Source organism: Sus scrofa, chromosome 9 (assembly GCF_054392235.1).
Source record: "Sus scrofa isolate SSC_HxYL_T2T_F1_AM1 chromosome 9, Sscrofa_HxYL_maternal_Yorkshire_Landrace_v2.0, whole genome shotgun sequence".
NCBI classification, from domain to species: domain Eukaryota; kingdom Metazoa; phylum Chordata; class Mammalia; order Artiodactyla; family Suidae; genus Sus; species Sus scrofa.
Genome location: NC_139391.1, coordinates 4,223,997 through 4,236,938, shown reverse-complemented (window position 1 = coordinate 4,236,938; position 12,942 = coordinate 4,223,997). Strand labels below are relative to the sequence as shown.

The 12,942-nt window shown below is 46.1% G+C and overlaps 3 protein-coding genes across 3 annotated transcripts in view; 2 read left to right on the top strand and 1 right to left on the bottom strand.

The window, feature by feature from the left end:
• LOC100525938 (olfactory receptor 52D1-like) overlaps positions 1-3,396 on the top strand; it is a 29,081-nt gene extending 25,685 nt beyond the window's left edge. The window contains exon 8 of the mRNA XM_084974993.1: positions 1,170-3,396. Within this exon, the coding sequence (XP_084831119.1) occupies positions 1,292-2,248 (957 nt within the window). The 5' untranslated portion in view covers positions 1,170-1,291 and the 3' untranslated portion in view covers positions 2,249-3,396. The remainder of the gene's footprint in view (positions 1-1,169) is intronic.
• The window catches only part of LOC100526123 (olfactory receptor 51I2-like), a 40,610-nt gene that overhangs the window by 12,267 nt on the left and 15,401 nt on the right, over positions 1-12,942 (bottom strand). The gene's annotated exons all lie outside the window — the stretch shown is intronic.
• On the top strand, positions 6,813-10,436 carry LOC100517356 (olfactory receptor 52D1-like). The gene has a single exon (XM_021062361.2). The coding sequence runs from the start codon at positions 8,262-8,264 to the stop codon at positions 9,216-9,218; it is 957 nt and encodes a 318-aa protein (XP_020918020.2). The 5' UTR covers positions 6,813-8,261; the 3' UTR covers positions 9,219-10,436.

The following is a 12,942-nucleotide window of genomic DNA, read 5'->3' as shown; positions in this document are numbered from 1 at the left end:
GAAGAAAAGCTGAGGCTACAATTCCTGAACTGTTGCTTTTTATAAATTGAGACTTTCCAGACAAAGGCAAGGATTTTCTCAAGGTCGTAACAACACTCTTGTGACAGACTCGGAACTAAAGTTCAGAAATCCAGGTGTGCTACAGAGGATTCTTTTAGGTGGGCAACGTCCCTGCATTCTACAACAAAAAGAACACACTCTTCCGGGATGCCCACTGTTTGAGCTCAAGGCCACCCCGCTCCCTCCCTCAATCTCCCCCTATCCGCATTTGACGCTGTGATCTGGTCTATACGCGCAACCATTATACTGGTGGGAACACTGGATTCTGAGCCGGCATGGCCATCGTTAGGAAAGCGCTGTCTCCCCAACCCATGCCCGATGCATCTCTTGCTTTCTTCCGTTGCACCTGCATGTCTGCCCAGAACACTGTAGACATTCAATTCTGGGGAATTTGAGTATACTCAGGCTGCCTAACCTCTTTATAGGCACTTCAGAAGAGACATAGAAATAAGTCACTGGGCGTATATTCGGGCAGTTGGCTTACAAACACAGAGTAAGTAAATAAAACATTATAGCACAGAGGCAAGAGGTCAATGCTATGTTACTAAAACCGATCAGGATTGAGTCTCTTAGGAAATACTGATCAAACTTTCCAGGTCCGGACACAGGCAGCTTGTGTGGAGGCTGCAATTTTATAAAGACATCATTTCAGCTCAATAGGATTTTGGAACAACAACAACAAAATAAAAAAAAAAAAAAAAAAAAAAAAAACAGAGAGAAAACTAAGACCTAGGTTAGAGAGGAAAGGCTTCTGGAAGGCAGAGTCACTTGCCCAGATGTTTGAAAACTAGAGAGAAAGGAAATAAAGGGGGAAGGCTCCTTGGGCAAATAGGATATCATAGACTTGGGAAAAAAAAGAAAAGAGGAAAGAAGTGTCCCCAGACTTACACGAGGGACAGAAGACGAGGGAATGATGTACAGAAAGTCGTGAGAGGAGAGTCAGGAAGGTTAGACGGGGCTCAGATTCTCAGCTTATATTCTGAGCTTGATGCCTGGAACACAGAACTCAAAACATGACCGATGAGGATGGGCAGTAGCAGAAGGGGGAGCAAGCACATCAGATGTGGTAGAGGATTTTAAACAAGCGGATAACAGATTTTTTCTCCCAGCCTCAGAAACATGACTTCACAGACAGCCCAGGATCTTATGTGAAGGAAGCCAGTCTCTCTGTCGCAGGACAGGTGACCCCCCCCTGCAGCCCTTGGACAGAGCCCTCTGTTTGCCGAGCACCATGCCAGCTTCCAACAGCAGTGAGCCCGGGCTCCCGGCCGCCCTCCTCCTGACGGGGGTCCCAGGGCTGGAGTGGGCCCACCCCTGGATCGCCCTCCCCTTCTGTGCGTTGTATCTGGTGGCGCTGGCTGGGAACGCCGCCCTCGTCCTGGTCACAGTGACGGACAGGACCCTGCACGCCCCCATGTACCTCTTCCTTTGCCTTCTCTCGCTCACCGACTTGGCTCTCAGCTCCACCACTGTGCCCAAGACGCTGGCCATTCTGTGGCTGCAGGCGGGCGAGATTTCCTCTGCTGGGTGCCTGGCCCAGATGTTCTGTGTCCATTCTATCTACGCTCTCGAGTCCTCGGTGCTTCTCGCCATGGCCTTTGACCGCTATGTGGCTGTCTGCCACCCGCTGAGATACACGACCATTCTCAACCACGCCGTCATAGGCAGAATCGGCCTTTTGGGGATATGCCGGAGTATAACTGTTGTCTCACCTTTAATCTTCTTGCTGAGGCGACTCCCATATTGTGGTCACCGTGTCATGGCACACACCTACTGTGAGCACATGGGCGTTGCCCGACTGGCCTGTGCCGACATCACTGTCAATATTGTCTATGGACTGACCATGGCCCTTCTGGCCGTGGGTCTGGATTCCATCCTCATTGCCGTCTCCTATGGCTTTATCCTCCGTGCTGTCTTCTGCCTTCCATCCCGTGATGCCCAGCACAAGGCTCTGAGTACCTGTGGCTCCCACCTGGGGGTCATCGTGGCCTTCTACATGCCTGCCTTCTTCTCCTTCCTCACCCATCGCTTTGGCCAACACCGAGTCCCCAGGCACGTGCACATCTTTCTGGCTAATCTCTATGTGCTGGTCCCGCCTGTGCTCAACCCCATCATCTCTGGGGCCAGGACCACGGAGATTCGGAGTCGACTTCTTAGACTGCCTCGTTTGTGGAAGATCTCCGCCTGATTTCTTGCAGAGGTTGGAGGTGAGAAATGAAGATACATGGGAAGGATAATTGTCTAGATAAAGTTACATAACTGAAAGCCTATGATGTGAGAGAGATGGTATGACATGGGAGGAGTGCTTGAAGGAACAGACTGGTCGGATAAATTGGACTTTTCAGAGACGCATTGAATACGCTCTTTGAGCAGCTCCTGATTGCTCAGGACAGGGCAAGCTTTTTCTTCTGTTATCTCAGAAGGAGCTGTTACTTGCCAAGAAGCTGCACAGTCTTGTTCTGGAGTGGATCCTGCAGCTCATGGTGGGTTATTCTAATGGGAGGTCATTTGAAGTGAAAACCAAACCAAACCAAAATGGAACCTTTGGAGTGAATTTGAAACTGAAATCCAAATCTGTGGACGGTGGTTCAGTGCACAAGATAAAATCAGCCTTGTTTTGAAGGCTTGCTCCCCTGCTCACTGATTTTGTGTTTTGAGCGTATTATTAAACATTTCTTTGTCTATTTTAGTGAATTGTAAAATGAAGACAATGATTATATCTAGCGTTGGGGGTTATGTTGAGAATGCAATAAATTACTGAATGTATGTAGAAAACAGTGCATGAAATGTAAAATGCTCAATAAATAAAATCCAATTATGTAACCTCTCTAAACTTTTGCATTTCAGTTTTATAACTTATCTAAGATGATTTTGCATTATCTTACTTCGCATAATGGTTGAAACTATGTTATATAAGCGCTCTGTTTAAGTTAGACTGTACTTGGGATATGATTGGTGCTCAATAAATCGGTATTTTTTTAGCATCCCTTTCTACTCCTCCACTTTTGAGGTTCAGTTGCTTTTCATCTTAAATGTATCCCTGCTGGCGTTCCCCTGTGGTGCGGTGGGTTCAGAACCCTGCATTGTCATTACAGCAGCTTGGGTCATGGCTGTGGCACGGGTTCAATCCCTGGCCCATGGAACATCCACATGCCATGGATACGGCCAAAAAAAAAAGTATCATTCATTGAAGATTTAGAGAAACCCCTTTGTTTAGAGCCCAAGATCCCTTCTGCATGGTCCCTTGATTACCTCCATTACTAAGTGTATTTTTTAAAGTTTATCCTACTTGGAATCTCTTGAGCTTCTTGGGTTTACAAATAAAAGCTTTCATCAGATTTGGACAGTTTTTGGATGTATTTCTTCAAGTAGTCTTTCTTCTTCTTTCTCTCTCCTCTCCACCCGAGACTTCCATGCATGTAATACTGGTATCCTTCTTGCTGTCTCAAAGGTCTCTCCAGCTCTATTCAATTCCTTGTATCCTTCTTCCTTTGTTACTCAGTCCGGATAATCTCCATTGACCAATCTGCAAATTTGCTCTTTTTTTCTTTTTGTCTTGTCAAAAATACTGTTGAGGAGTTCCCGCTGTGGCATAGTGGTTAATGAATCCAACTAGGTAGGAACCATGAGGTTGCGGGTTCGGTCCCTGCCCTTGCTCAGTGGGTTAAGAATCCGGCGTTGCCGTGAGCTGTGGTGTAGGTTGCAGACGTGGCTCGGATCTGGTGTTGCTGTGGCTACAGCTCTGATTAGACCCCTAGCCTGGGAACCTCCACATGCTGCAGGAGCGGCCCCAGAAAAGGCAAAAAAAAAAGACCAAAAAATAAATAAATAAATACTGTTGAGCCTTTATCATGAAATTTTATTTCAGCTATTATTCTTTTTAACTCCATAATTTATATGTAATTTTTATAAATAAGTTCTGTTTTACAGAGTCCACCAACTCAAATGCTATTTCATCCAGATTAACTCTCACAAACATACCTAGAAAAGTGTTTAGCCAACTATGCAGAATCCTGTGATCCAACCACGTTGACATAAAATTAACCATCACACTAACTAAACCAAAAACATAGGTACCTTTCTGCACATATTGCTCTTATTAACTCCCTATATCCATGTAAGTAGTTACCAGATCCTAAACACTCCGCAAATATATCAGGGGGCAAACATGTTTGAAAAGGAACTTGAGGGGGTTATAGAGGGAAGTAACCATAGCAAGCAGAATAATCGCTGGGTAAAGCTAAGGTTTAAGGCCATGGGGTTACATTATGTTAATCTGTGGATATTTATGATTTTTATCAAGAGTATATGTTATTCCAAATTTACATGTCAAAGCCCTAACCTCCAATATAACGATATTTGTAGACAGGATTTTTAGGAGGTACATAAGATTAAATGAGGTCATAGCGGTGGAGCCCTGAGTTGATATGGTCAGTGTGTCCTTATCAAAAGAGACCTCAGGAGTTCCCGTCGTGGCCCAGCAGAAAAGAACCTGACTGGTAACCATGAAGATGCAGGTTTGATCCCTGGCCTTGCTCAGTGGGTTAAGGACCTATCTATCGGGCTTTGCCATGAGCTGTAGTGTAGGTCACAGAGGTGGGTCAGATTGGGATTGCTGTGGCTGTGGTGTAGGCAAGCTGCTACAGCTCCACATCAACCCCTATGTTGTGGGGGCTGGGCCCTAAAAAACAAAACAAAGGAAAAAAAAGAGAGAGACATGGGAGAAACTCTTTCTGTCCCTGCAAAGGAGGAAAGGTCAAATGATGACAGAAGTGTTTTCTGCAAGCCAGGAAGAAAGCTCTCACTAAAATTACATCGTATGAAATCTGGATCTTGGGCTTTCCAAGCTCCAGAAGTATGAGAAACTGTGGCTATTGTTTAAGCCACTCAACATATGGCATTTTGTCTTGGCAGCCTTATTCTGTTAATATAATATTCAACAGTAGGTGAGATAGGACCATAGGAGCTAGGTAGTAAGATTTATCCAGGCTGGGATCCAAAGAGCTCCTACAAAGGAATAACAAAGTCTAAATAACCACATAAACAACCCGGGCAGGAAGAAATCCGTTTTTATCATTCTTGCCTTGTCAGGATATGATCACAAACACTGTTGTAAAAAGTCTGCGATCTTAAGAAGTTATTTATGTTGCAATTCTCATCGGGCCCATTGCTTCTGCTAGGCTACAAGCAAAGGGACAATTCCAGTTTCTGATTCAATGGCTCGAAACTGGATGGGGGTGAACATGCTACAGTGTATACAGAAGCTGAAATATAATGTTGTACCAATGAAACATATTGTGTTGTTAAGTCAGTGACAATTCGATTTAAAAAGTAAAATTTTGACATTGAGCTATTGTTATAGGAAATAAAATAATTCCAATATATATAAATATCACTGTTACAAGAATAAAAGTTATCACGAGATATTCAAGCAAAAATATGTGTGGGACAATGGAGAAACTTCAAGGAGATAAGGCAGTGTGTTAAATTTCTGACAGTTAGGAAAAATTTGTTCACTTATTTTTACATAAATAATGATGCGCTGAAAATTCTAGCACATAAAGAAATTCCATAGGATACATTTCAAATTGCCACGTGGGAGTCTGATTATTAAATGTCAATATTCATGATATCCTGGAAATTGCACCCATTTCTATTCTTTAAACTTTTAATGATCATTTTTAGATGTCAACTTAAAGCTTTAAAGGGGCGTATGATGTTTTGAAAATTCTTCTAGAAAATCCCCACGGGAAAATTTTGAAGACTGTAAGTGTGAAGTAATTAGAGAGAGGTGTCTTACAAGGACAGAGAGTACAGTGCTCTGAAGTCATGGGGGTGACGTTAATGAGTCCTGCAAGGGGCTTTGGTGGAAGTAACCCTTGAGGCAAGAGCTTGATGGATGGTTGATGTCGAGGGATCCTAGGGGATCCACCTACAGAACCGATGTCCTTTCCTGCCAGGACTGGTTTCCTGGGCACACGACCTGGGCAACTGCACAGCATCCGTGCTCGGAAGGGCCTCCTGCTTTCCATAGTATTTCGCTATCATCGTAACAAAATTCTTGATCATTTTATCTTTGAACTTGTGTTTTGCATTGAAGTCTAACGGTCCAGTGACATGTGCACATGTCCACCGCCGTGACTCGCTGCCCCATTCTCATGAAGGTCCCGCCACGCCTCGTGAGCACAGGGTGCTGGTGGACTTACAGTGGGTGGGAGTTCAAGAAGACACAGAGAAATAAAGTGAAGAAGAGAGAATGACGAGACCCAGAAAAAAGTAAGAACTGAGGAGAGAGGGTAAATATAGAACAGCAATCCCTGGGTGTTCACTTTCCATCCTTTTTTGAAAAGGCGTGAAGGGAAACTTCCCTTATTTCTCCCTCATTTTATCCACCCTCCCCCTCTTTCTCTGTCTCCAGATGTGCACCAGAGATTAAATCCCTAGAGGAGGCCACTCTGGTTTTCACACCTGAGCATCATAGGGAGAATCAATAAATAACCTTGCTTACCAAGCCTATTGACCAGAGGAGTCTGGAACAACAAGCTGAGCTGAAGACATTTCCTGAGCCTGGAAAACTGAGATCAGATAAAACATCAGTGCTTTCAGCCCAGAGTACACATTCAGACCTGTGAGCTGGCAGTCCACCGCTCTGTCCATACAGCCTCACACTCACAGCACACATGCTCAGAGAACGCCAGCCTCAGCGTGTTCCACCTGCAAATGCATGCCTACCACAAGGTACGTTCCTTTTCTTTCTTTTTCTTTTTTTTGTCTTTTTGCCTTTTTTCTAGGGCCACGCCTGTGGCATATGGAGGTTCCCAGGCTAGGGGCTGAATCGGAACTGTAGTCGCCGGCCTACACCACAGCCACAGCAAAGCGGGATCCGAGCTGCGCCTGCGACCTACACCGCAGCTCACAGCAATGCTGGATCTTTAACCTGCTGAGCGAGGCCAGGGATGGAACCCACAATCTCGTGATTCCTAGTCGGATTCATTAACCCCTGAGCCACGACGGGAACTCCATATGTGGATTTTCATCGCTCAGATCCCTCTCCCCCTTCCCCCAGTTATTTAAACGTCAAACGTAGGCTGCTAGGAGAGGGTGTTTGTAGTCCTAGTGAGGCTTCAACAGCAAAAATAGATTCTCTTTCCGGGACGTCTTTGCTGTTAACAACCTCAGGACCCTAGATTTCACCCCTTAACCTGCCTCTACTAAGTGCGTGGCATTCCGATCTGACCGTAGCATTTGGCCATCACACAGGTGGCCGTGCAAGACTCTGGCTGGTTTTGCTGCGGTAGGAAGTGCTGACCCCCCAGCTGGCATGTCTGGTACCGCGCGTGCTTTCCTCTGTTACACCCTCTTGAATACTCCATCACTGTAGATATTTGATCTTGAGTTCGCTGAGAATATCCACATGGCCTCGCTTTTTCCAGGCTCTTCAGGTGAGATGTACACAGAAGTTTTGGGGTGTATATCTGGGAAGCTACATTATGAGAACACGCACGCAATACAATGAATGTGTTATTATACGATTAAGTTAAGAAGTCGATGGTATGTTATGAAGCGTCATCAGAACTGAGTCTTTAGTGAACATTGATCAAAATGACGAGGTACAGAGACAGTCGTGGTCGGTGGGGAAGTGAAATAGCCACACAGTCTCCGCCAATGAGGTTTTTGTACAGTAGGGAGAAATGGGAGAAAAAAGTGAAGGATCACTATGGACCGGAAAAGGGAAAAGTCTTCTGGCAGACAGGGAAGCTTTCACTGATGCTTTAAAAATAGACATGGGGAAAAGAAAGAAAACTCCATGGGCTTAGGGAAAGGCTTGAATGAAAGAAAGACAAGGACTCGCCCTCCCTGGGGGTTAACTAAAGGTTAGTGAATTATGGGCAGAATGTGCAACAGATAACTCTTGAAGCATCCGATTGGACAGATGCTTAAATACTTAGCTTGGTGCTTGGAATATAGAACTCAAAATAAGACTGATGAGGATGGGCGGTAGCAGAAGGGGGAGCAAGCACATCAGATGTGGTAGAGGATTTCAGGATTCTTCAACAAGTGGGTAACGCTTGTTTCTCCCAGCCTCAGAAAGATGACTTCACAGACAGCCCAGGATCTTATGTGAAGGAAGCCAGTCTCTCTGTCGCAGGACAGGTGACTCCCCGCAGCCCTTGGACAGAGCCCTCTGTTTGCCCAGCACCATGCCAGCTTCCAACAGCAGTGAGCCCGGGCTCCCGGCCGCCCTCCTCCTGACGGGGGTCCCAGGGCTGGAGTGGGCCCACCCCTGGATCGCCCTCCCCTTCTGTGCGTTGTATCTGGTGGCGCTGGCTGGGAACGCCGCCCTCGTCCTGGTCACAGTGACGGACAGGACCCTGCACGCCCCCATGTACCTCTTCCTTTGCCTTCTCTCGCTCACCGACTTGGCTCTCAGCTCCACCACTGTGCCCAAGACGCTGGCCATTCTGTGGCTGCAGGCGGGCGAGATTTCCTCTGCTGGGTGCCTGGCCCAGATGTTCTGTGTCCATTCTATCTACGCTCTCGAGTCCTCGGTGCTTCTCGCCATGGCCTTTGACCGCTATGTGGCTGTCTGCCACCCGCTGAGATACACGACCATTCTCAACCACGCCGTCATAGGCAGAATCGGCCTTTTGGGGATATGCCGGAGTGTGGCCATCGTCTCCCCCTTCATCCTCTTGCTGAGGCGACTCCCATATTGTGGTCACCGTGTCATGGCACACACCTACTGTGAGCACATGGGCGTTGCTCGACTGGCCTGTGCCGACATCACTGTTAATATTGTCTATGGGCTGACTGTGGCTCTTCTGGCCATGGGTCTGGATTCCATCCTCATTGCCGTCTCCTATGGCTTTATCCTCCGTGCTGTCTTCTGCCTTCCATCCCGTGATGCCCAGCACAAGGCTCTGAGTACCTGTGGCTCCCACCTGGGGGTCATCGTGGCCTTCTACGTGCCTGCCTTCTTCTCCTTCCTCACCCATCGCTTTGGCCAACACCGAGTCCCCAGGCACGTGCACATCTTTCTGGCTAATCTCTATGTGCTGGTCCCGCCTGTGCTCAACCCCATCATCTATGGGGCCAGGACCACGGAGATTCGGAGTCGACTTCCAAGACTGCTTCACTTGGCGAAAATTTCGGTATGAATTCTGATCTGAGGTTGGAAATGAGAAAAACAAATCTGGATTCGTTTTCATGAGTGGAGACTCCTCTTATGAGAGGAATGTGTTTCCATGGGAGGACTAGAAGGATACGGAAAGGTCAGAGAACCTGGCGTTACCAATAAGCACATTGAATATACCTTATTTCTGAGGCTCCTTGAGCAATTCTGAACAGCCCAGAAAGATATTTTTACTCCTGGAAATAATTTTCAAAGAGCAATAACTGTACCTTCAGTGAACTTCACTGGCTATGATACTGCCAATGCACAAAGCTCCTAATATAGTAAAAACCAGGTCAGTGACTGTTATTGAAAGGAGTCTGGGTGCCACGGTGGGAACGGTCTTCCTCGAGTGCAGGTAGCAGAGGACAGGAACAACAGAAGTACATCTAGTCTGAATCCAGGACTTTGGGCAGTGATAAAAGCACAAGGTCTAAGGTCAGAGTACCTGGGTTCGAATCCTGGCTCCTCCACTTCCTCGTTTTTGGAGCATTGAGAATGTTCCTAATCCGTCTCTGCCTCAGTTTGGCCAGTTGCTAAATGGAGGGTAACGTTAATGTCTAACTCTTAACGTTGTGGTGGGGAAAAAAAAATCATTGAGTGTAGACAAGAGAAGACCCTCCCTGACATGAAAATGCTGAGTCAGTAAGGATGAGAAAGTTGTGCTCTCTCTCTAAACATTTTTAGAGAGGTGAAACAGATTTAGGATTGTTTTATATGACATTCTGCAGGGTTACTGTGATAACAATATTATATAACAATTTTAAAGTATGTGGACAGTCCTTGGGATAGGAGTAGGGCTGATTAAAAGTATATTTTTCTCAAAATCAGCAGCCAAGGGGAAGGTATAGCACAAGACTCTTACTCTCCATAGTTCTTCTTGCTGACCAAAGTTCAGCTTGCACATACCATACGTAGCAGACAAACAGAAGATGTTGCAGCCCCGGCTGCAAACTCTACTTCTTAAAGCTCTTTTAGGAATTTTGGGGGGCTCTCTTATCATCCTAAAGCTAGAATGCAATAGTTCCCAGAGAAAGAAAGTCATTTATAGAAGCCAGTAGCTGCTATCAAACTGGAGGTAGTAGGGTTTGGCCCCCAGGAATACAGCTAATAAGACTGAGAAGGTCTCTTACTCCACGGAGATATCTGCCCACTGGACCCTGCAGGATGGAGGAGGGTAAAGCATTTTTCTTTCTTTTTTTTTTTTTTTTTTTTTTTGTCTTTTCTAGAGCCGCTCCTTTAGCATATGGAGGTTATGGAGGTCCTATTGCAGAGCACAGGGAACTATATCCAATCTCCTAGAACAGACCCTGATGGAAGATAATAGAAAAAAAAATAGAGAGATAGATAGGTAACTGAGTCACTTTGCTGTACAGCAGAAATTTGCACAGCATTGTAAATCAACTATACTTAAATGAAAATGTTTTTAAAAAGAATTTGCCTACAGTTGCAGGCAAATTATGATAAACCATAGTGAGGAGTTCCCGTCATGGCTCAGTGGTTAAGGAATCTGACTAGGAACCATAAGGTTGCCATGGGAGCGGCCCTAGAAAAGACAAAATAAATAAAAAACCATAGTGAGATCACAGGTATGTGTATACATTCAAACCCACATGTACTCTGTAGTGTCAACTACAAATCCCTATTCTGGACATTAGGATATCTGAAGAATAAATGTATCAGAGACGTTTTGTTAAAAAGCCCATGTTCATTAGCACCTAATTAACATCCAATAATTATATCAATTTTGAGATGGCAGCTCTGTGCATTTTGAGAAAATCTCACATCAGCTTCCTCCGTAAGCCTTTGTAAATGAAGATTGATAGGAAAAATTAAAAACACACCCAAAATACCACTAGAGTAGAATGTTTTCCAATAATTTATACCAGAGGTTCAGCTCTTCAAAAGGGATTTTATTATGTACTCACTATGTACTACAAGGATGCTAAGATGTAGAATTGCCAACCTCTTAAGAAAGATCTTTTTTGTATTTTCAAATAAGTTAAGGAGGAGGGGATTAAGATGGCGGAATAGAAGGACTGGAGCTCAACTTCTCTCCTAAAAACCATAAAATTCACAACTAAAGGCTGAGCACTCTTCACCCAAATGGACCAGAAACCTTAAAAAAGATAGCCTACTCCGGAAGAAAAAGAGGAGGCCACGTCAAGAAGTAGGAGGGCTGATTTTGTGATATAAACAACCCCATACCTTCTGGGTGGGAAGCCCCACAGACTGGAAACTAACTGGTTCACAGAGACTCACCTACAGGAGTGAGAGTTCTGAGCCCCACGTCAAACCCTCACGTGCGGGGATCTGGCACTGGGAGAAAGAGCCCCTGGAGCATCTGGCATTGAAGGCCTGTGGGGCTTGTGTGCAGGAGCTCCACAGGACTGGGGGAAACGGAGACCCCATTCTTAAAAGGCACACACGGACGTTCATGTGCACTGGGTCCCAGGGCAAAGCAAAGTCTCCATAGGAATGTGGGTCAAACCTGACTGCAGTTCTTGGAGAACATCCTGGGAAAACAGGGGTGAACGTGGTTTGTTGTGAGGGAGGGACATTGAAGGCAAAGCTCTCAGGAATATTCAGCAGCTGCCTTTCTCTGGAGGGGGCCAGGTGGGGAAAATCTGGCCCCACCCACAGTCAGAGCTGAGAAGCCCCAGGGCAAACAACAATCCAGATGGGATCACAGCCCTGCCCCTCAGAACCAGCTGCCTAAAGACCCCTTAGGCACACAGCTGCCTCTAATCCCACCCAGAGACTAAGCCCCACCCAGCAGAGGGATTAGAATCAGCTCCTCCCATCAGAAAGCCTACAGCAAGCTCCCCTACCGACTTCAGCCACATGGGGGGCTACAACTCTATTGTCTGTGAAAAGGTCAAGTAAAAAGGTCAAATAAGTACAACAATAAAATAGCATCACTGCCAGTTCGTTTGTTTTTTGTGGTTTTTTTTGGTCTTTTTGTCTGTTCTATGGCCATACCTGTGGCACATGGAGGTTCCCAGGCTAGGAGTCAAATCAGAACTGTAGCCGCCAGCCTACATCACAGCCACAGCCACAGCAACATGGGATCCGAGCCGCGTCTGCGATGCACACCACAGCTCACAGCAACGCTGGATCCTTAACCCACTGAGCGAGGCCAGGGATCGAACCCGCAACCCCATGGTTTCTAGTCAGATTCGTTAACCACTGCGCCACGATGGGAAGTCCCGGATGGTTTTTTTTTAAAAAGGGGGTCAGTGTATCAAGTTCCGTAGAAAAATTTTGGAAGATTAGGAATGAGCAATGATTTTGAGAAAGCTTCCGCTCTGGACTGGGGACATGTCTCCGACTGCAGGGGATGGTGAAACATGGCCCCTGGGAGGGGAGGCAGACACTGCAAAGAAACTCAGAGACAAAAGGAAAAATTAAATTCTGTAGCTGATAAGACAGCAGAGTCCCACATTTTGCAGCATGAAGAAACGCCTGCATAGGAGCAAAGGATGGAGCTTCTGAAGTAGCAGAAGTCACCCTCCTAAGAGCAGGACCCTGGCATGGGTCGCTAGCAAAGGAAGAGCCCTGAAAGGGAAGTTAAACTTATCTTTTCTGCAATTTCAAGAGACTGGACCTCAAGAAGAAAAACATGGTCAGGCAGGGAGTGGCATTCTGAGACTCCAAAGAAACTCACGGCTTCCCAGGGCAGCAAAAGCCAGGGTTCCTTCACCCCAGAG

Coding starts and splice junctions, on each gene's coding strand:
- LOC100517356 (XM_021062361.2), top strand. CDS start 8,262: ATGCCAGCTTCCAACAGCAGTGAGCCCGGGCTCCCGGCCGCCCTCCTC.